Raw genomic sequence first — 23,265 nt, 5'->3', positions numbered from 1 at the left:
TTTTTTTTTTTTTTTTTTTAAAGATTTTAGTTATTTATTTGACAGAGAGACAGCCAGCGAGAGAGGGAACACAAGCAGGGGGAGTGGGAGAGGAAGAAGCAGGCTCCCAGCAGAGGAGCCTGATGCGGGGCTTGATCCCAGAAGGCCGGGATCACACCCTGAGCCGAAGGCAGATGCTTAATGACTGAGCCACCCAGGAGCCCCCAAATCCATTCCTAATATACTCCACAAACACACCACCTTGGACTGTTGGCTTCCGTCACTCCAGGCAGCTCCGAGGGGGGATCCCCTTTCTGATCTAGCATGTCTCCCTGTCAAATAAAGCCTAACATAGGGAAGCCTTCACGCCATGTTCTTTAGCTAAAAACAGACCACCGACCCATTCAAGCCCACTCTGACCCCTCTACCACCTGAGATGGTGGTGAGGTTTATGGGGACACCTCGCCTGGTATGCAGCAGACACTCCCCAAGCACGACACTCCCCAAGCACTGGTCATTGTCCAAATCCCCTAAGCCACGTCCTCAAACCCTTACGCAAAGAACCTGTGTCTGTAAACCCAGTAGGAACACCCCAAATCAGGTGGTACTTTATGAAAACCACTTCTTAATCACGACGTACTCTTTGGATTAAAAAAAAAACCAGCTTGTTTAGGTTCTTTACCTCGTTTTTAAAAAATGATCAATTTAAACCGGAAGGGAGAACTGAGAAAAGGGATTTTTTTTTTCCCCTCTAAAACCTGCTTCCATCAAAGGACCGTGCTGGGGGCTGGTGGGGTTGGGTGGACAGAACATCATCTTTGCGTGACTTGAGAGTTTGGGGGTGGTTCTGTCCCAGAGAGGGGACAATCAAAGTCACTGCGGATTTTTTCAGTGTGTTCTAAAGATCCCCGAGATCACACGGCGAGCTGTGCTGTGCGAGCATTCATTCAGGGGGCCCGTGCGGAGGCTCCGAGCCTTGGCACCCTGCCTCTGGGTGGACGCAGTTCTGCAATCTAATTATTACGCATTCTTGGTGAAGTTCTCTAACAAGAGGAGGATGGCGGACACTTTCTCCACATGGGCTGCGCTAAGATCTGCCCTGTGGGTCAGTAATTCAGTTGTCTTGTGACACACGGTTGTATCTCCTAGATGGACGGGATAGGGAAAGAGCATGAAAACGAAAGTCTTTCCTAAAAGGAAATTAATCTGATGTCAAACAAACTCGAATGAAGAAAACGGCATACGGATTCCTGAAGGTTTCCAATTCTGAACACAAACGTTATTCGGGTTAATTAAGAGAACGGTGGCTCTTTACTACCAGGTCTCCATCGTGCCCAAATTTACAAGCTCCCCATCTTAAGCCACATTCTTGGAGGTCTACTTCCCAATCTCTATCGATTAGGAGGCCACATGTTCATTTCAAAAGGAGCCCAAGGTTTTAGCAAACAGTTGTTTAAATGAATAACCCTACCTGTCCGCTACCGAAATCCCTTCTCTGAGCTCACCCTGTTTTCTGTTTTTAAGCATGTAGTGCTTTGGCTGTAGACGGTTCCAATGCATGTTTTATTCAAAGAAGTGAGATCCACACACTATTTATTCAACATCACAACAGCCCTTTGAACAAAAGGAAGGGACGTCCTAATCTTATCCTGAAACCTTAGGTGACTGTGGGCCTTTGGGTTCTTTTGCAGCTGGTTGAGTAATAATATTAATAGCTGATTTGTGAGTGCTTTGGAGTAGAGATTAAGAGAGTGGGCTCTCAGCCAGACTGCTTATGACCGAGGCCGGTTCCACCTCTTACCATCTAGACGACCTTGTACAAGTTACTTAACTTCTGTGTGCCTCAGTTTGCCATCTGTAAAATGGGGTTTCTTACCACACAGGGTTGTTGTAAAGATCGAATGGCTTTTTCAAAGTGCTGGTTATATTTGCGTTAGTGAAAGTTTACTTTAGTGGCCAGCATTAAAATAGAAACAGAAAAGACTGGAAGAAATACAGGAGAATCTGTGGCCTGCTGTCTGTTTTTGTAAATAAAGTTTTACTGGAACCCAGCAATGCCCACTCGTTCACTAAATGGTTATGGCTACATTGGCAGAGTTGATAGTCACTACAGAGCTTAGCCTAAGCCTAAAATATTTATTATCCCTTTATTTATTTATTTGTGATAGAAAGTGAGAGAGAGCACGAGGCGGGGAGGGGCAGAGGGAGAGGCAGACTCCCCGATGAGCAGGGAGCCCAGTGTGGGGCTCGATCCCAGGACCCCTGGGATCATGACCAGAGCTGAAGGCAGATGCTCAACTGACTGAGCCACCCAGGCGCCCCTCGTTATCCCTTTACAGAAAAAGTTTGCCAATCCCTAGAACAGATGACGAACATCAGAGCATGTCACATACAGTAACTTCTGTTTCGGGGGCAGTGTGTATGTGTGTGTGTGTACGTGCGTGCGTGCGTGCGTGCGTGTATGTTTGAGACAGAGGGAGGGTGGAGGGGAAGAGAGAGATGGGTCATGGTGTAAAATGCATTTCCTCCTGAGGCAGCTTTGTGACTAGAGCTCAGGTCTGATCTGACACCAGATTCCATGATCCTCGGGCTATGCTGTGCGGCTTGTTACCGCGTCCTCGCTCTGAGGAAGCTCATGGTTCAGCTGCGTGACTGGAAAGGAGTCTGATGTCTCCCCTGGAGTATCCAGCTGTACCAGGCCCAGGAGCCGGCGGTCCCCACAGGAGCTGAGCCACTTAGGTGGTTTCCGTGGGATCCCTGCTGTGAAGATTTGGAGGCTGTCAGGAAAGGGTGAACTGGGCAGGCCTGGGTTGCTCACACCCTGTGCATTCCCAAGCAGGTCCTTGGTTGGCTCCTGGTAGATGAGCTCTGAGTCCTTGGGCCGTGCAACCCTCGTTGATAGGTGGTTTCTGCTAACAATGGGATTAGGGTGAGTTTTGTTCTGGGCGCTGGAGTCTGAGTAGCTGGGGTGCTATGTGCCTATAGCATGGACCCCAACAGGATCCTGGACACCGGGGCACAGGCGAGCTCTGCTGGTTGGCCACACCTGGCCTGTGTTGTCACATCAGTGCCGGAAGAATTAAGTGGAACACTGTGCTCCACCGGGAGAGGATTCTGGAAGGTGGTGCCTACTTTCTCCTGGATCTTATTCCATGAGCCTTTCCCTTTGCTGATTTTAAACGGTGTCCTCTCACTGTAATAAACTCTGACTGTGAATATAATAGCTCTTCTGAGTCCTGTGGGTCCTTCTAGCAGCTCGTCACGCCTGAGGGTGGTCTTGAGGACCCCCGACACCGGGTCTTTATTAGACACTTTGAAAATACGCCAACTGGTGAGGGAAAGGGGCAGCGGCATGATATTGTGGGGATACCTAATCTCTCTGGGAACGAACTTTCAAGTCCGTAAATAAGCAGTTATTAATTTTTAGTAAAAATAATACCCATTATTGGCCTTCCGGGATGATTTCATAACCCAGGCCTGGCCAGAACCATGGTGACTGGTTCAGGGATAGTCATGTGGCCAACGGGAGCCCCTGAGAATTGGCGGCAGGATGTTAGCTGTAACTGCTGGGACGGGGGCAGCTTCTCAGCCCTGGTGCGGCTGAGCTGGCAGGACCTCTGCCAGAGGATGCCGGCGGCCATCTCTGTCACCACACCGGCACGGCCTCCCCGACAAGGCACACAGCTTTATGCAAAATGATCTGGGGACTGGATCCCACTGGTCCTGAAGTCTCTTTCTGGACATACTGGTCATATGAGCAGACACATTTTCCTTTTTGGCTTAAACTAATGTGTGTTGAGTTTTTGTCACTTATAATCTAAAATTCTTGACTCCGCTTGCCTCCTCCCCATGTCGGTGCAAAACCGGGTGTTTCCTACATTGCCAATGTCCAGTGCTCAAGTGCTTCTCTGCATCTTAACCACGATCAAGTTTTGCCAGGCGGCACTTTGGAAAGGCTGAACGTCTTGTCTTCTGACGGCACCTCTTAGCAGCCCCTCCCCACGGGGATAGAAACCGAGATCTGGGTTATTATTTGGTCTGAGAGCATCAGTCTCTTTCACACGAGCACCGTTTAATGAGGCCACTGGCTTCCTGCAAGTGACCAGCCCACGCTGCCTCCACCTTCAAAGGTGTGCATGCAAGTGGCCAGAGGCAAGCAGCTCCACGAAGCAAAAATCACTGAGAGCATCAATCATGGATTCGTGGGACCTGAGTTCAAATCCTGGGGGCTGCCGTTCCCCAAGGACATGACCCTGGATGAGATGTTCATACTTTCTGGGCCTCGGTTTCCTCATCTGAATACAATCAGTGAGTCCCTCCCAGGAATCCTGTAGGATAGTGCATGTGTGATGACCCGCTCCTGGTGCTTAGGTATTATGAGCAAAAAGCAGCAGGGGCCAGAATCTCCCATTAGAAATCTTCCACTGCTTGGAAACTCCCATGCAATAGTTTAACCTGGTATTTTTCAAACCGCAGCCATACTCGTTACACCTTTGCAAGTTCTGTCCCACCGCAGGGCAACTGGGCTAACTTAACATTTTCCTTTAATTCAGCTACCCATCCCCGCTTTTTTAACTTAAATGCATGTAGTTGAGAAACAAGCTTGTTATCACGACGTAAAGGCAAATCTGTTCCACTCAGTGTACCTGCAAGGTAAGCACGAAGCTAAGCAGATGTGTTAGGTCCCTGGGGCCACCTGCACGCCCAGGTCTCCGCTTCAACTCCTTCCTTCTGTCCTCCTATCTCCTACTCTGCGCTCCGATCTCCTGCCTCCCTCTTGTGAGGACCCTCGTGATTACACTGGGGCCACTTCATCACATCTGCCATAGAGGGTACAGTCACAGATCCTGGGGACTGGGACATGGACATCTTTCAGGGGCCACTGATCTGCCTTCCACATCAGGCAATGACGAAATTACAAAATGCTGCTCTTCTGGGCACATCACCTCCCGTACCAGGTTTTAAGGCAGTGGTTCTCAGCAGAGGTGGCCCATCCTCCTAAAGGGTAGTCTGGCGGTTTTGGTGGTCATGATAATTGGCTTGGGGGGTAGTGGTATTTGGGAGCGTGTGATAGGAAATATGTATTTGGTTTTTGTCCCCTTTCCTGGCACAGAGCTCCTAAACCCTGGAATTTCCTAAGTGATGAGAGCGCTAAGGGTGAGATGGGTGTCTTGTTCTTCAGAACAAGCCCCTTCGGACCACAGTGAGTTTATGTTAACAAGGTGACTTCTGAAAAGCCCCTAAAGGGATGCCTGGTAGCTCAGTTGGTTAAACGTCTGCCTTTGGCTCAGGTCGTGATGATCCCAGAGTCCTGGGATCAAGCCCTGAATCTGGCTCCCTGCTCAGCGGGGAGCCTGCTTCTCCCTCCCCTGCTGCCCCTGTTTGTGCTCCCTCGATCTCTCTTTCTCTATCAAATACATATATAAAGGGGCGCCTGGGTGGCTCCGTTGTTAAGCGTCTGCCTTTGGCTCAGGTCATGATCCCAGGGTCCTGGGATTGAGCCCCACATCAGGCTCCCTGCTCTGCTGGGAGCCGTTTCTTCCTCTCCCACTCCTCCTGCCTGTGTTCCCTCTCTCGCTGGCTGTCTCTCTGTCAAATAAATAAAATAAAATCTTTAAAAAAAAGTATATAAAATCTAAAAAAAAAAAAAAAAAGCCCCTAAAGATGGGAAAAAAAAAAGAAAAAAAAAGAAAAAAAAAAAAAAAAAAAGCCCCTAAAGATGGGGCTGGTTGCCAGGGAAACCAACAAGGGATTAGAGGGCTGGAACTTTCAGCGCCATTCCCTGACCTCCGGGTAGAGGAGAAGGGCTGGAGGTTGAGTTCAGTCACCAATGGCCAATCATTTAACCAATCATGCCATTGTGATAGGGCCTCCGTAAAAACCCAGTTCTCCTACTCGTACAGAATGGCTCTGGATTCTCCTCTCTTCAATGCACATCTTTTAAGTGAGAAGCAGGTAGACGTACGTATCAGGTTCCTTCACCGTGTCTCCTATAGTGGGCAGGCCTGGGTATTTACATATTGAAATACATATTAAAATGTTTTTTCTTTTATTTCTTTTCGTTATGTTACATTCAAGATATTATCTTCTTTTTTTTTTTTTAAGTAGTGAGTGGGTGGGCTGTATTATTTAGATTTTCATTTCATGGTAGTAAATGGGGCATTTTAAGTTATTTATTTTAAAAGGGGCTTTAAAAAATTTTAAAAAAATAAAAAGGGGCTTTGGATGGGGTGGTCAAGTTGAAATGTGCTTTAGGAAAACCTGGCTGCTGAAGTGGTGACTCAAATCCTGATGTCAAGTGCAACTATGCTGTCGACTGTTCAAAATGGAGCCCTCCCTCTTCCGGGGACGGCGTCCATAGGCATTCAGAATGGTTCAGCGTTTGACCTACCGTCGTAGGCTGTCCTGCAATACAGCCTCTAACAAAACTAGGCTGTCCCGACCCCCTGGTAATAGAATCGTTTACCTTTATACCGAGAAGGTTGGGAAAGCACCAAAATCTGCATGTGGTATGTGCCCAGGCCGACTTCGAGGAGTTTGTGCTGTGAGACCTAAAGTCCTTCTGAGGTTGTCTAAAACGAAAAAACCCGTCAGCAGGGCCTATGGTGGTTCCATGTGTGCGAAGTGTGTTCGTGACAGGATCAAGCGTGCTTTCCTTATTGAGGAGCAGAAAATCGTTGTGAAAGTGTTGAAGGCACAAGCAGAGTCAGAAAGCTAAATAAAAAAATGAAGCTTTTTTGAGTAATAAAAAAAACGAAAGGCAAAAAAAATGGAGTCCTTTTTAAGACAAAAATCAGAGCTGTTCTTCCTCATTTAAAATCCACTAGCTTTCCCTGGCCTTCTGAGCAAAGCTAACATCTCTTAGTGGCTGCCATCTACTTCTCCTCTCCAACCCACCTATCTGTTCCCTGAACTTGCCAAACCCGCTCCTGCCTCAGGGCCTTTGCACTTGCTGTTCCGTCTGCCTGGAATTTCCTTTCCCCACGTGCTTTCATGGCTGGCTCCTTCATGACATTCAGGTCCCACTTGCAGTGCCAGACAGCCCTTTTCGATCATTCCATCTAACCCTGATGCCAACCACACTCACTCTACATCCTTTACCCTGTTACAGTTTTTAATAGCATTTATCACGATCTGAAACGATCTTTCGTATTTATGGTTTTTGGTGCTTCTCCCTCAACCAGAAGGCAGGCTGTGTGAGAGCTACTGCTATGGCCTCCGAGCCTGGAACACAGCCCAATAAACAGCAGCTGCCCCGGTAAGTAGTTTTTAAACAAATGCGTGAGTGTATGTGAGCTTTACGTACATTGCCAGGATTCCTCCTTAAAACCTTGTCCCTGTTTTACAGATAAATCAAGACACAAAGCAATGAAGGGACTTGTCCAGGGTCACACTGCTTATAAGCGGCAGAGCTGGGCTTCCAACTCGTGACTATCTGACTAAGAAACAAAAATCTTGCCCACTTGACTCATGGACCCCGTCTTCACAGGAACTAAGAGCATAAAGTATTTTATTCGGGAGAAGAGGCTTAAGGCAGATTATAATCAGGTTTTTCTTTCTGTAAATGCCTATTTTAAAACTGTTGATGTCTACTTTTAATGAAATAAATGATTCGTTTAATTAAATTACACTTGCGAAGTTGGGAGAAATGACAAGCAGCTGCCACGTACAAATCAGCCCCGCCTTTGTCCTCAGGTCTCAGGCTGGCTTGCCTTTCTAATAACTGCCGGGTTTCAGAGAGGATAAAAGGAGGGCCCAGGGGTGGGAAAGGATCTCCCCTATTGCCTCTGAGCATTTGTGCCTTTCATTTCCTGGACTTGATATGGAAAAGCTAAGTTCCCCGGTAAATCCCTCATTTCTCAGCTGCCCTCCTCCCTGCCCCCAAGGCCAGGCTGCGGGAACCAGACACCTTGGCTGAGATTGGAAATCAGATCACGTTAGCCGCCCCTAAAGGGCTCCGAATCCTTTCTTTGCCCCCAGCCTTTCCCCCCACTTATTGGCAGCCCATAATTTTTTAGGATGTCACTGTGGGAGTCAAAAAGGAGATGTGCTGTTGAAAGACTCATTCTGGCCACCGGATTTAGGGCCTCCTTAGATGATTATCAAATGCAGTCTTTCCAAAGGTATTGTTTAGAAGCCAACCGTCCAACAATCACACAAAGAACAACTCTGTGCGTGCTGCCTTGTTCTCCCAGCGACCCACGGTCGGTGACTCCCACGTGATGTCTGTTTCCTCCTAATCGGGGGGTCCCTGCTGGAACTCCACGATCGGTCCTTGGACATGAGGACGAGGAAGTCCAAGGTCTTTGCTCCGAGCTGCTGGGATTCTGACATCCTAAGTGTTAAACCCCGTTCCAGTCTCTGAGCAGACCCAGTTCCAGATGCAAGTCCTCCTGGACTGTTTGCTCATCTTTCCTGCTCCAGACACAGCTCGGACTGTTCCCAGGGCGGGGGAGTCTTGGTGGTCCGAAAGAGGCATCTGGAGATTTCTGAACACTTAGCACGAACTTCTTGGATGGAGTTACCCCGGCTTCGTGCTCCTCACAAGGCATTTTCTTAAACTTGTGTCACAAGTCGAGACCGGCGTCTGGGGATTTGGGAAGGGGTCTTCATATACTCATGCAAAGTTCTTCAATAGCTCGTGTTTGGTTGAGACCTCTTAGCACCTTAGGTGTATTTTTGAAAAACTTCTGGTGGCACGGTCCACAGTCAAAATCACGAAGATAACTAATTAACATAGTTAACTAAAAGCAATGTAAATGAACCCAACTATTAGGGGTGTATACTTTTGTGGGGCGCCTGGGTGGCTCAGTTGGTTAAGCATCTGCCTTTGGCTCAGGTCATGATCCCAGTGTCCTGGGATTGAGTCCCACATCGGGCTCCTTGCTCAGTGGGGAGCCTGCTTCTCCCTCTCCCTCTGCCTGCCGCTCCCCCTGCTTGTGCTCTTTCTCTGTCAAATAAATAAATAAAATCTTAAAAACAAACAAACACTTTTGCATGTTTACAAAATGTCTCTAGAATGAAAAATTTAAGGAATCCATAAATCAGGGTTTTTCAATCCTTGGCACAGCTGACATTTGAAGCAGATCGTTCTTTGTCGTGGGGGCGTCCTGTCCATGGCAGGGTTTTGGGGAGCATCTCTGGCCTCTCCCCGCTGGGTGCCTGTGGCACCCCTCCCCCAGTCGTGACAACCAAAAATGCCCCCAGATTTTGTCACATGGACCCGGGAGGCAAAATTACCCTCCGTAGAGAACCACTGCTTTAAATCATTAACAAATAATGAAAAGGCTTAGTCCTTAGTGTCAATCAACTTCGTATTTATAGAGTGAGCAACCTTATTAATAAAACAGGCTTCCTAAGTGATGAGCTAAATTAAATTAAAAAAACCCCACACAACCCACACCTAAGTCTCCCAACCAGCTGAGTGAAAGGTGCCACTTTCGTATCCCAAAGGGCAGCGTGACCCAGTGGTTCAGACACCCGCCGGCACCCCCCGGGCTCTGCCCTTCCTCCTGGAAGGTGTGTGACTCTGGCACGTCACGGGGCCCGTTTCCTGTCTGTCGGAGGTGGGGGTAACCACAGCCCCTGCCTCCAGGAACGGCGAGTCGGTGAGCAGACCCAGGGAGGACACTTGAGATGAGCACCAGGCTGGGGACACGCACCATACCCGCCTCACCTCCCGCTGTCACCTGAAGGGAAGGCCGGGGGAGACACGGGGCGGGGGGTTGGCCTGGCATTTTGCAGTTCCCGGCCCTCCCTCCTCTTAGCACCCAGACTGCTGCTCCCAGGCTTGTGTCTGGCGGGACCCTGTCTGGGCTTGCAGGCCTGCCCGCTGGAGACGGTTCTCACAAATACAGGCAGCCCGCCACCTGCGTTTGCCTTGCTCTTCTGTGTGGATCACCCTGACACCCCAAACTTCAGGACAATGAGCTTCTGCACCTAGTCCGGAACCTCTCCCCTTCTTTGAAAGAGGAAAAAAAAACAACCCACACAAACACACAAAACCAATCAAAGCCATCACACCATGCAAGCCAACTGGGTCTTTAAAAAAAAAAAATCACTGCCAAGTAGCTGTTTACAAGCTGAACAAATAATTATCCTGCCACAAGGAAGAAAAGTATTAATTAAAGCTATTCATTAAACCAGCCTCACTATTCTGTGGGGTTTATCTCGTGGAAGTGTCAGCCAGAGGTTAGGGACGGATTAGCACACAATGGAGGGCTTTGCCAGTTAAATCTCCTCCTTGTGGTTTGCTTTTAATAATAAAGTTGTCATTAAAAGAAAGAATTTAATGATTTTAATTGGGTTTAATTACTTGGAAACTCCTGGAAAACAGATCAGCTTGTTTAAAAGAGGAAGACAAGAAAATGATGGTTGTAAAGAAAAAATAGTTTGATTCACATGTTTAAACAGTGAAGTTAAAAAAAATTACACCCAACAACTTGGCCCTCTCTGGAAGTTTCACAGGAGAACACAGAACATAGAAAGGATCTGCTTAGCTCAGCAAATGGGTCTATTTGTACTAACAAGAACGTTACCAAAAAAACCGTAGGATAAATCCCGTCACCACTGAGTCACAAAAGAGCCAAGCCGACTACAAATGATAAAATCATGTTCAAATCTAAGAGAACAAACAGAGATGTCTATACTGGTTCCTCTTTGGGAGTTTTAAGCAACAACTCAGACGCTTCGATTTGTTTTTATCCTTCAAAAAACGTTCTTTCAGCTGGAGGGATCGGGCAGCTTTTAAAGCATTTTCCGAGGGTGTAAATTCAAAGGCAAAAAATAAATAAATAAATCATAAATAAGTAGATATGGATGTGGGGCAGGGGGCCCACTGTCCCGAATCGCCCACATGGAGGGGTTTCCTGGGACTTGAGGCTTTGAGTGTTAAGATCGGGAAAGTTCCAGACAGACCCCAGGAGATGGTTTCCCTAAAGTAAGTGAGTCACTGTCCAGGACAAAGGGCCACTTGATGGCACAGGAGACCAGTGCATTTTTGGAAGTTCACACAAGGGCTTAGAAGAGGGCCTCCCGCCCAGCAAGTGTCCACTGCTTGCGTCCGGGTCCGTCCTCGACGCTGGGCTTGTCATTATGTGTAAGGGTTGTGCTACTTCCGCTTATCGTCCACAGAGGGGACATTCTTACATGACCAGCAACGTGCTTCTAAAGACACGGTTCTTCAAAAGACATTTATTTCTTCATCTATTGTTAGTTATTATGATGCTTATTATTCATTTACTCTATAAAGACTGCTTGTGGCCGGGCAGGCTCAGTTCCAAGCACTTCTCATGTAGTAACTCACTGACTCCTCCCCCGTGATGCTATGAGGTGTTACTGATACTACAGTCATGCCGCAGAGGTGGAAACTGAGGCCCAGGGAAGCAAAATGACTTGCCTGAGGTCATATGGCTAGGCAATAGAGCTGGCTTTGAACTTGAGCCGTCTGGCTCAAAAGCCCATGTTCTGGACTAGAGGCAAACTTTTCTAGACCAGGTGAACTTTTCTGTAAAGGACCAGGCAGCAAGTATTTTAGGCTCCGTGGCCCATATGGTCTCTGTCACCACTCAGATCTGCTGCTGTAGCACAAAAGCAGCCACAGACAATACGTACATGGATGGGCATGGCTGTGTTCTAATAAAACTTTATTAGAAAAGAAACAGGTGGCGGGCCAGCTTTGGCCCACAAGATGGATATAGTTTGCCCACTTTGTTGTCAAGCTCTATGCTCTCAGACAGTGAATGTTCCTTGCTGCGCGCAGCCCACATTCTAGTGGAGGGGGAAGGCCATGAAAACCTAAAAAACATTTCATTTCAGCTAGTGACAGGTGAAGAAAACGAAAGATGAAGATGTGCTGGAGGGTGAGAGAGAAACAGAGAGAGCAAGACAGATCTAGTGTGTGTGTGTGTGTGTGTGTGTGTGTGTTTGGGGAAGGCTACTAGAGGTCGGGCGGGCAGGGAAAGTCTCTTGGAGGTGCTGACACCTGAGCAAAGACCCCAAATGAAACGAAGGAGCCGGCCGCGGGATGCTTACACAGCAGGAACAGCAAGTGCAAAGGCCCTGAGGCAGGAACAAGCACTGTGTGTCAGAGAACAGAGAGAAGGCTGTGGAGGGAGTGTATTAAGTAAGTGGGAGTGCAAGGAGAGAGCCAGGCGGGATAATCAGATGAGGCCACGCAGAGCAGTCTGAACTTTATTCAAAATGTGACTGGAGACAAGGGAGTTGCTGGTGGGGAACCAGTTTCAAGCAAGGAGAATGAAACGATCTGATTTATATCCAAAATAGATCACCAGGGCTGCCTTCATGGCACTATGTCATCCTATCCAGCCAAAAACCCAGGGAGGTAGGTGTTGTTACTATACCCATTTCACAGATGAGGGTCTGAGGCTCAGCGAATCCTTGCCGTCCTAAAGATGGAACTCAGCTCCAGGGTAGTCTGCTCTAAGCCCATCTTTTCCTCCCCTGTCACTCAGCCCCAGAGGATGTGACATCAGATGTATTTGGACCATCATCTCTCAGCCCAAAGCTTTCTTTGCATTGAGGATCAGGAAAACGAGGGAGTTTGGCAAGAGCTGATACTAGCCTGGTTTCAGTCTGCATTACAACTTACAAACACTGGCGGTGTGTCACGGTATGATGAACAGTGCTAAGGGTCCTATCACCCCTCAACCAGGGAACCGAAAGAACAAAAGGAGGGTAAGAGAGAACAAACAACTGTTTTGAGTAGCAAAATGAATTTCCTCTTAAATGGTGACAGAGCACTCAGCATATTGTCAGCTGGACTTCCAGCGTCTACAGAGGGGCCCTGAGAAAGAGCTAGAGGTCACTGCGTGTGGCTCCTTCCAGTCCTGAGGGTAATGTTCTCATCGACATCTATCAGGACACAGGGCTCCTCTTCCCTCACATTTCAACTTAGCTGTCAAGATGCAGCATTGCTGAGAACGATAGAAATTCATTCATCCATCCTTTCATTTATGCTGCAAATATTTACTGAGTGTCTTTTATGTGTCAGGCACTGTTCCAGGCATTGGGATACCTCAGCACACAAAACAGTCATATAAATGAATAAAGTAAGATTTGCAGTATGTCTGATGGCAGGGATGCTATGTATGGCCACATAGGTTGTGCACTGCATAACTCTAGGGGCACCATTCACATGGACCACCATGAAAGTGGTGCCTCCTAGAGTTGAGCAGTGCACATTCTGTACTCCTGCCAGGTGGTGGAAAACACTACAGAAAAAAAATATGGCAAAGAATCTGTGTCATGTATGTGGGCTGTGTAGGAGGTGTGGCAATTGCATAGAATGGTTAAAGAGGTATTTGCTGAGAAGGGGGCATTTGGGCAGATTTTCGGGGGAGAGGGAGGAAGCCATGCGGGAATAGGAGCATCTCAGATAGAGGGAACCAAGTGTTCAAAGGCCCTGAGGTGGGAGTGTGTCTGGCAGGTCTGAGTACCACTGAGGAGGCCAGTGTGGCTGGGTCAGAGTGGGGGAGGGGAGGAGTACTAGAAGAGGGCATAGAAGTAATGGACCCAACCCTTTAGGGCCACATCTAAGGTCATGGACCCAGGGAACTGGCCAGATTATATTTAATCTTCAAAAAATTTTTTAAAGATTTTATTTATTTATTTGACAGAGACAGCCAGCGAGAGAGGGAACACAAGCAGGGAGAGTGGGAGAGGAAGAAGCAGGCTCCTAGCGGAGGAGCCTGATGTGGGGCTTAATTCCAGAATGCTGGGGTCACGCCCTGAGCCAAAGGCAGACATTTCAACAACTGTGCCCCCCAGGCGCCCCGTTAATCTTCAAATGTTAACTGAGCACTTATTATGTGCTGGGTAAGACCACATGGGGTCTTGGCCTCATTGTGGCTTACAACATACATGCGGAAGTGAGTGTTTGCTGTTCTTGTCTGCACAGCATCCAGCCCACCTGCTGGTAACAGCATCATAAGTGTTTTTTTGGGGAGCCTGAATTTCATCACACCCTATCTGCATAGTTATGAAGAAGCTGACCCACCTAACCCCAGGGTGAATGGTTTAAGCCAGGTTAAGGACAGTTTTGTCTGGGACTTGGCTGGAACTACTGGAAAAGAGGTAGTCTCTATTTACTGGGGTTACTGAGCTGGCAGGGTATTGGTCTTGTGCTGCTAAGGGGCATTTTTGCCACTGCAAATGAAAGAAAACCGAGTTCTGCTGACATTGCTTGAGCCCCTGGATTCAGCTGTACCTGAAGCCAATACACCCCTGAACATTTTGGTTATAAAAGCCAATGAATTCACTTTCCTGCTTATCAGCTTAAGTTGGGTTTCTGTTACTTATAACTGAAAGGAAACTGATTTGAGAGCAATTACGAGGCATATCAAATGGGCTGTGCTAGAAACTAGGGAGATAGAGAGAATGAAGACACAGTCACCATCCTGGCACTTGAGAAGCTACAGTCTAGTCGGGGAGATAGACAAGTCATGAGGTGATAACACATCTAGTGATCCATGCTGTAAGAGGGGCAAGTGCAGAGTGCTAAGGGAACACACAGGACGGATGCCTAATCCAGGACAGTCAAGGAAAGCTTCCTAGAGGCGGAGACATCCAGTTTAAGACCTGAAGGTTGAATGAGCATTAGCTGGGCAAATGGGTGGCAAATGAGACAACCATTCCTGCTGGAGGGAACAGCACAAAGGCCCAGAGTTTCTAGGTGCAACTGCAAAGCTGTAGCCTAAAATAGAAATATAAACTTGAGAGTCTCAGAGCTGAGGCGGGAGAGGATCTGGAAGGGTCCGGAAGCCGGCCCACAGAGTTTGGGCTTCCTTCTGTAAATGAAGCACCAAAGACAGCCATACTGACAGAGACTAAGCAGCTCCCGTGAGTGCACAGAATGGTCCCAGTGAAACACAGGGCCTTGCTGTCTTTCACTCTTCAACTCCTGCTGTGAGAAATATTTAACTTTCCCCTTGACGCTTCCTAGAGAGAGACAACAGTGCAAAGGACAATAATGATGACTGATATTTGGCCTTAGGCAACAGGAAGGAGTGGGGACTGTGGCAAACTGGAGCCCACCTGCCCCCGCTGAAAGGGGCAGCTGCCACGTGGCTCCAGCCAAGTGATACCATTTGGGTTTGTGGGTTCTTCATGGCCAGACCTTCTGATTTTTCAAGAGAACCCAGAAATCTGAATTTTTACGTGAAATCTCTCAATTTTATTTTTAAAAAAGATTAATTAATTTAAGAGAGAGCAAGCGAGCATGCGTGCATGAGCAGGGGGAGGGGCAGAAAGAGAGGGAAAGAAAATCTCAAGCAGACTCTCTGCCGAGCGCGGAGCCTGACGTGGGGCTCCATCTCACAACCCTGAGATCACAACCCGAGCTGAAACCAAGATTCAGAGGCTCAGTAAACTAAGCCACCCAGGGGCCCCTCAAAATCTCCCAATTTTAAATGCTGGCCAACTAATGTTAAAAATGCAACAGAAAACATGGTTGAGAGTCACTTGTGGCCTGCGGACCGCCTCCCTTCCCCCAGCATGATGTCTGGCATCGGGAGGAACTGGGGGCTTTGTGATTGGCTGTCATGTGCTCAGGTGGCCTTGGGGCTCAGAATGGCCTTTGGAGCTCTTGGGTCTGATTGTTGTTCTGCCACTTATTAGCTTGGTGGTCTGGGGTGGTGTCCTTCTGGGTAGAATGGGGATTACCACACCTGCCTTCGTGGGTTTGTCTTAAGGACCAAGGGGATGACTCGTGGCCCAGTGCCATGCACATGGGGGAGGACGTTATAGCTTTTATCCCTATAATTGAAGCTTTCTGGGAAGGGGTTATATGCTACAAACTGAAAGGCACTATAAAAGTGAAAGTAAATGCTTTTTTTTTTTTAGTTCTTACATAGATTTGACAATGAGCGAAATGAACCAATTCCTTGAAAAACACAAACTACCAAAACTCACCCAGGATGAGCCAGCAGCGAGCGTTAAAGGGATTGAATTCACAGTTAAAAACCTGAAAAACAAAATCTCCAGGTCCAGACGGTTTCACTGGAGAATTCTACTAAACAGTTCAAGAAGAATTAGCACCAGTTCTCCACAATCTCTTCCAGAAAACAGAAGACGACACCTCCCAACTCATTTTATGAGACCGGCGTTACCCTGACCCCAAAACCTGATGACGAATTTATTATTATTTTTTAAAAAACTCCTCATTTTCCAAATACAAAATGTGGATCTTTTTCCAGTTCCAAACAGTTGTATCCCTTCAGAAGTACCCACAGTGCCCTTCGGGAAGCATCACCTGATTCTGAGGCTGGTCTGTTGAGGTCAGTGGGGCAGGAGTATTATTCCGATTTTACAGATGAGCAAACACCTCTCTTGTTCCTAAATATTTTCATCAGCTCAAAAGAAAACCCCATACCCGCAAGGCTGTTGCTCCCATTCCCCACCCCCCAGGCCCTGGTAGCCCCCCACCTATATTCTGTCTGTATGGATTTATTGATTCTGGATGCTCCGTAGAAATGGAATCACAAGATGCGAGACCTTTTGCGTCGGGCTTCTTTCACTTAGCAAAACGTTCTTAGGGTCCGTCCACATCATAGCATGGATCCGTACAGCACACCCTTTTATGGCTGAAAAATCCTCCATTGTACGAACATCCTAAGATGTGTTTATCCATTCATCCGTTGATGGGCATTTCCAAAGAGATTCGAAAACTACTTTCTACTTTGAACCGGGCCCCGTGGGGGGACTTGGATCAGAGCTTTCCCCCTCTGCCGTCAGAAGCACCTATGAGTTTACTCATTCACAGGGTAAACGGGGGAAGCAGGCATGGTGGGGGGACCTCCTAATTCCCTGTCAAAGTCAACCCCCAACACGACCTTGCCGACACCTTCCTGCCATTCACCGAGTGACACCCTCATCCCCAGAGGCTCACAGCAATTCCAGTGATCCTGGGACAGCTGAAGAGCCCTATTGTTGGAAAATAAGAACCGTAAAAAGTGCAGGTGGGGCGAGGGGGGAGGCAGCTTCTCAACCTGCTAGTTAAGTGTAAAGGAAAATTGTTCCCATTATTTCGGTTCGCAGAGTGCCTAGGATTTTTTTCTCTTTCCTTATCATTGTGAGCACCAACCCCTATATTTACAGAAGACAAAGAGCCTCTTGCTGGAGCCCAACCCGACAATCTGTTGTGGGTTCTGCACAGGAGATTTAACCCCCCTTATTATTATTACTTTTTTCAGATCCCCTTCGGCATTCACTGAAAGGTAGAGCTAAAGAAGGGAACAACAAAACAAAACAAAAAGTCGGTGAAAGAAGTCTTGGGAGGCGGTTGGCATTTGTTAAATTTGTGGGCGGAAAATCAGGGGTCTTAACCGGCTTGAAAACCCGCAACCTATGTTGATTCTGCGAGGAAATGGTCTCTCTCCAAGCAGCAGAGAGCACAGGGCTTCAAAGAAAGTCCCTGCTAATGAGCACTTTTCTGACAACCCCAAACCATCTCTGAAATTTATTTTATGTTGGAAATAATCCTTTAATGCTCTAAAATACATAAGCAGAGGCACTTGGCATAGAGGCCCACGGGCTCAGGGAAGCAGTATTACACAGGATTAAATCTACAAAGGGTACCACCCCCTGCCCACGGCCCCTCCAACTGTCGTTCACCTCTAGGACATCTTTCAAAGCGTTTCCAGCCTCTTCCTCACCCACCCCCACCAGAATGACAACCACAGATGCCTGCTTCTTGCCCTAATGGATGGAGCGGAGCGGCTCGCAAAGTCACCATCCCCGGTCCTACAAAGAAAATAATCACCGCTCTCGAAGGCCAATCAAAGTCCTCATTTCTTTATTAGCCGCAAAGACTAAATACCTTTCACTTAACTGAAAAGAGAGCTGGAGGGGGAAAAACAAAGATTTAAATACAAGGTTTAACCCCCAGTGGGGGAAAGAAATCTCCGACTTCCTCAGAAAATCCTTTCCAAATTGTATTCATCTTGACTTAATCCACATCTACCGAGTGAATTAGGCAGTATTTATTTTGAAAATCTATTTTATAGAGTTCCAAGGACTCTGTTTTCCTTGGGCAGGGGCTGACTCCATTTCAGAGCTGGAGGCCGCTGCGAGGGCCCCGCCAGGACTTTAAACTTCCAAGGTGCTAGCCTCACATGGCCAGCACCGTGTAAATAAACACAGCTGAGCCCAGAGAAATTGGAAGGTTTTCTCATTAAAGAAATAAAATAAACAGATGTCCTTAAGCACTTTGGCTGTGTTTGTCAAAGGATGGAAAGCTCTCGATGTCTGAGCGGCAGAAGTGAATTAGAGCTGCATCTCAAGGTAGATGGGGTAAAAAGAAAGAAAAGGAAAAGAATCTGTGGTCCTCTGAATTAACTAATAGTCCTCCAGGGAGGGCACTTTTGATTTGAACCGTAGCAACTTCTACAAATAGTTTTTAACTGCTGGGTCATAAAAGCGGGTTTTTTTTTTTTTTTTCCTTCTCAGTTTGTAAAGCAGTAACGGACAGGCTCAGCCGTGTATCGCCAACTGGATCTGATTGAATCCTGATGGCACTGCGCTGGGTATTGGATTCCGGAATCTGAGCCGGAATCACGTAATAACACCCGCTGAGGACGGGGGGGGGGGGGTTGGGATGTGTGTAGAGCTGCGATCTGGCCAGGCTCGCTCTACCCAGCCTCTTCTAGACGCACAAAGAGGCTGGCGGGCAGGCTGGATCCACGAGAAAAGTTGTCACCAAGTGGATTCATGGCTCACATCTTGCGGCATAGACCGTTGTGTGAAGGAATCACCTGCAAGTCAAGTTTAAATGTCCATTCTGGTTCAGTGCACCTGGGACCCGAGACTGCATTTCTAACAGCTCCTTGCTGATGCCCGGCCCTGGACCACACTTCAGGTTGCTGGGAGGGCTTATGTGACAACAGGGTTCTGACAATGAGGAATTCCCATTCCTGGAATCGGGAGGAAGTCTGAACACTGGGACCTCCTGGAAGTCTTAGTCTGGGTCTCCCCGGAAGCAGCCCCTGAGCCTAGGATTCCAGTGCGAGCAGTTTATCTGGGAGGAAACCCCGGGAAAGCACTGGGGGCTGAGTAGGGAAGTGGGGACAGGGGAATAAAGTCAACAAGGGCAGGTCAAACGAACGGGTCATTGCTGTGTGCCACTGGGGATGTCTGGGAGACTGGGAAGAACACCCCAGAGTGTCACAGGTCCTGGCAGAGGGAGGCCATCATGCCCACAGGAATGGGGAGGGCTACAGGGACAGGGCGGGGTGCTCACAGCGCCGCTGTCATGAAAATTCCATCCTAGCCACCTAATGAGGAGGATGGTGATGTGATTCTCTTGCCAAGCAATCCCAGCAAGAAACGAACCCCGCGGTGTTACGGCAAGCTCCGTGGTGCTCTGAGCCTTCCACAGGGTGTTCAGACCTCATCAGGAAGGGCGGAGAGCCCTGGGTGAGGACACTGGGCGAGGAGCATTGCTTCCCTTCCAGCTGTTGGAGGAGGGGGAGGCGGTGCGGGTGGTAGGGGTTTACAGCACTCTGAACAGACCCCCAGCCATCACAGCTTCCCTGGACAGATGCTCACGAGGACGGAGACGGCCTGCGTTTCTGAGAGGATGTTAAAGGCACAGTTTCGAACCACCTGACAAAGCTTAGAGGTCGGCTGGAGGGAACCAGGCGCCAGTAATCTCTGCCCCCACACATCCCACACACTCTGGGCACAAGCCGGCGTGGGTGGGTCACAAATGTAAGTGTTTCCGGGGACAAAGGAGGCACCATCCATGAGGGGAAGAACTCCACAGTCCACCACCCAGCGTGGGGGGTCTGAGGGGCACCTGAGGGCATATGTCCTGTCAGAGGTCCCCACTCTTTGAAAACCTTAGGCTTGCAGTTGCCAGACCTCCCCAGTTTTCAAGGGAAGTGAGACATCCAGGTTTTTATGTAAAATACCCAGATTTAAAAATATTGGCAGGGCTAGGGGCGCCTGGGTGGCACAGCGGTTAAGCGCCTGCCTTCGGCTCAGGGCGTGATCCTGGCGTTATGGGATCGAGCCCCACATCAGGCTCCTCCTGCTATGAGCCTGCTTCTTCCTCTCCCACTCCCCCTGCTTGTGTTCCCTCTCTCGCTGGCTATCCCTGTCAAATAAATAAATAAAAATAAAATCTTAAAAAAAAAATATTGGCAGGGCTGACAAGTGGCTCAGCCGGTTAAGCATCTGACTCTTGGTTTCGGCTCAGGTCGTGATCTCAGGGTTGTGGGACTGAGCCCCGTGTTGGGCTCTGCGCTGGGTGTGGAGTCTGCTTAGGATTCTCTCTCTCCCTCTCCCTCTGCCCCACCCCTGCATGCATGTGCACTCTCACCCCTGCTCTCTCTCTCTCTCAAAAAAAAAAAGAGATATAGGGCACCTGGGTGGCTCCGTAGGTTAAGCATCTGCCTTCAGCTCAGGTCATGATCCCAGGGTCCTGGGATCGAGCCCCACATTGGGCTCCCTGCTCAGCAGGGAGCCTGCTTCTCCCTCTCCCCTTGCTCCTCCCCCCTGCTAATGCTCTCTCTCTCAAATATATAAAATCTTCAGAAAAAAAAGAGATATAAAAAAATATCAGCAATGAATTGAGAACTTAAGGAAATGCCAGGGGGCCAGACTAAACCTGTCTTTAGGCCAGATTTGGCCCTGCATTGCCAGTTTGAAACCTCGAATCTTTTCGGACTGAGCAAGGCATGGCCCTTTAAAGGCACAGCATGGAAGGAAACCCTGGATAGGATTCTGCTCAGGCAGGCATCAAGGGCCACCTGGCTCCAGCCCAGGTCCCCCACCTGCTAAAATGTCCCTGGCCGCTAGCCTGCCTAGGGGGGCCACTTCTCAATACTCCGCGGCCTTCGCTGAGCCCCTGCTGTGGGCCAAGCTCTGGGTGAGGCCAGGCCAGGCTGGCACCCAGCACCCTGGCCCCGGAGAGATGCTGACAAGCCCCTGTCCTGTCATGTGTGTGGACATCTGTTCCCTCGAGGGCAGGCACCCTGGAATCTCATTTTTGCAGTGCCTGCAATTGCTCGTGCTTAAGACTCCCTGCCCGCAAGCTATTTATTTGTTTATTCAACAAATATTTGTCAGGCAGATGTGCCAGGCACTGCTGGGAGCCAGGGGATGAAGCTATGAACGCATCAGACCCAGTCCGTGTGCCCTTGGAGTTCACAGTCAAGCAGAAGAGTGCACTCCAGTGGCTTTTCATTTTTACCCTGAGAACATTCACACGGATCGCTGGGGAGGCCGTTTAGATGCGTGGTTGAGAGCAGTGGGCCATACCCTGGCTTTCATCCCTTCCAAGCTGGGCGACTGCGGCTGAATCACACCACCTCTCTGAGCATCAGTTTCTCCAGAAATGGCCACGCCTTATAGGTCGTGGTGGGAGTTCAGTGAGAGAGAACTCGCAAAGCTCGAGAGTCCCTGAAGGATGCTTGTCACAGCATCGTCTGCAGGTGGGGACTTGGGGGAGCCTGGGTGTCCTCCTGGTGGGGAGCGCAGAGAAGGTTAACATGGAGTTCAGAGCAGCAGTTCGACGCAGGGTTTCTCAGCTGTGGCACTATGAACATTTGGGTTCAGATCAATCTCTGGGGTGGGGGCATCCTGGGCATTGCCCGACGTTTCACGGCATCCCTGGCCTCCAGCCACTAGAGGCCAGGAGCACCCCTCTAAGTTGTGACAACCCAAAATGGTTGTGACGTTGCCAAATGTCCCAAGTCACCTCCAGGTGAGAGCCACTGAGTCAGAACACTGGTATCGCATGCGTGGTGACGTGGAGGATCCAAAACCAAGAGCAGAAGGAGAGAAGTGAGAAACACATGGTATGTAAACAACACCGTTTACAGAGGTGACAGAAATGGACGCAGAAAACCAGACCGCACTGTACGGGAAAACAGAATCTACCACATTAAACCATGGGGAGGGAGGAGGAAGGTCCAAATGAGTCTATGAGGAAACACACGTTGTACCCCCGTGAAACAAGAGAGGGGCTTTGTGTGCACAGACAATATGAATAACTCAACGTCTGCGTGTGAGGTCGAACTTAAAAACTAATAGCGCTCAGCAGAGTACTGGGCATATAGCGCACTGTGCAAAAAATAGGGGAATTTGTTCAAGAGGAATTTGCTAGTTGGCAATAGAGGGCGAATAGGTCAGGTCTCTTCAGAGGAAGACCCTGGACAGAAAATAGGACATCTCTGTAGCCCAGTGTGGGAGAATAAGGAATCATGTTGCATTCTTTATCTGTGCTTGGTTCCTCCTTCAAAATGTATCCAGATTGCCACACTTCTCACCACTCCACCTCTCCCACCCTGGTCCAAACGACCATCCTCTTTCAGCTGGACTGTTGCAGTAGCCTGCTCACTGTTCTCCCTGCTCCCAACCTTGTTCCCCTGTGGTCTACTCTCTCCAGAGGAGCAGCCAGAGGGATTCTTTAGAAATAGAACTCAGACCCTGTCCTTCCTCTACTCCCATCCTCCATGGCTCCCACTTCAGAGTAAAAGCCTGGTGTGTTACTACTCTCCTCCTCGCTTGCTCTGCTCCAACTCAGCTTCCTTGTTGTCCCTAAAACTCACCAGGCAAACTTCTGCCTCAGGGCCTTTGCACCTGCTCTTCCCTCTGCTCTGCCACCAGATATCTGTTCCTCTACTTCCTTTAAGTCTTCTTTTTTTTTTTTTTAAAGATTTTATTTATATATTTGAGAGAGAGTGAGAGAGCGAGCATGGATGGTGGGGAGGCTCCCTGCTGAGCAGGGAGCCCGATGCGGAGCTTGATCCCAGGACCCTGAGATCATGACCTGAGCCAAAGGCAGACACTTAACTGATTGAGCCACCCAGGTGCTCCTGTTTAAGTCTTTATTCAACATTGATCTTCTTCATAAGGCCTTCCTTGGCTACTTTTTCCCAAATTTAATTTCAATCCCTCTCTCCTGAAATACTTCAAATACCTCTAAGAACACCATCCACAAAGAAAACCCACTGGAAAACGTATTTTCAAATCACATTATCTGCCGTTGCAAAATACTGCAAGTCACACATATATCCAGAATATATAAAGAACTCTCAGAAGTCAATAAGAAAAAGAAATATAAGCCAATTAAGAAGTGGGCAAAGGATCTGAATAGATATTTCTCTAAAGAGGATACTACAAATGGCCAATAAGCACACAGAAACATTATCAGTCAACATAATTAGTCATTAAGCACCTGCGAATCAAATCACCATGAGATCCCACTTCACACCCACTGGGAGAACTATAACCAAAAAGACACTAGCAAGTGCTGGTGAGGAG

The 23,265-nt window shown here is 48.5% G+C and overlaps 2 protein-coding genes across 3 annotated transcripts in view; one reads left to right on the top strand and one right to left on the bottom strand.

The window, feature by feature from the left end:
- Nucleotides 1-23,265, bottom strand: part of EYA2 (EYA transcriptional coactivator and phosphatase 2) — a 282,437-nt gene that overhangs the window by 70,205 nt on the left and 188,967 nt on the right. The gene's annotated exons all lie outside the window — the stretch shown is intronic.
- On the top strand, nucleotides 6,296-6,731 carry LOC103669695 (60S ribosomal protein L34-like). The gene has a single exon (XM_040638426.1). The coding sequence runs from the start codon at nucleotides 6,350-6,352 to the stop codon at nucleotides 6,695-6,697; it is 348 nt and encodes a 115-aa protein (XP_040494360.1). The 5' UTR covers nucleotides 6,296-6,349; the 3' UTR covers nucleotides 6,698-6,731.

The sequence above is a fragment of the Ursus maritimus genome, unplaced genomic scaffold (assembly GCF_017311325.1).
Source record: "Ursus maritimus isolate PB19 unplaced genomic scaffold, ASM1731132v1 scaffold_22, whole genome shotgun sequence".
Taxonomy (NCBI): Eukaryota; Metazoa; Chordata; class Mammalia; order Carnivora; family Ursidae; genus Ursus; species Ursus maritimus.
Note: the sequence above shows the minus strand (reverse complement) of the source record. Positions and strands in the feature narration are given on the sequence as shown.

Coding starts and splice junctions, on each gene's coding strand:
- LOC103669695 (XM_040638426.1), top strand. CDS start 6,350: ATGGTTCAGCGTTTGACCTACCGTCGTAGGCTGTCCTGCAATACAGCC.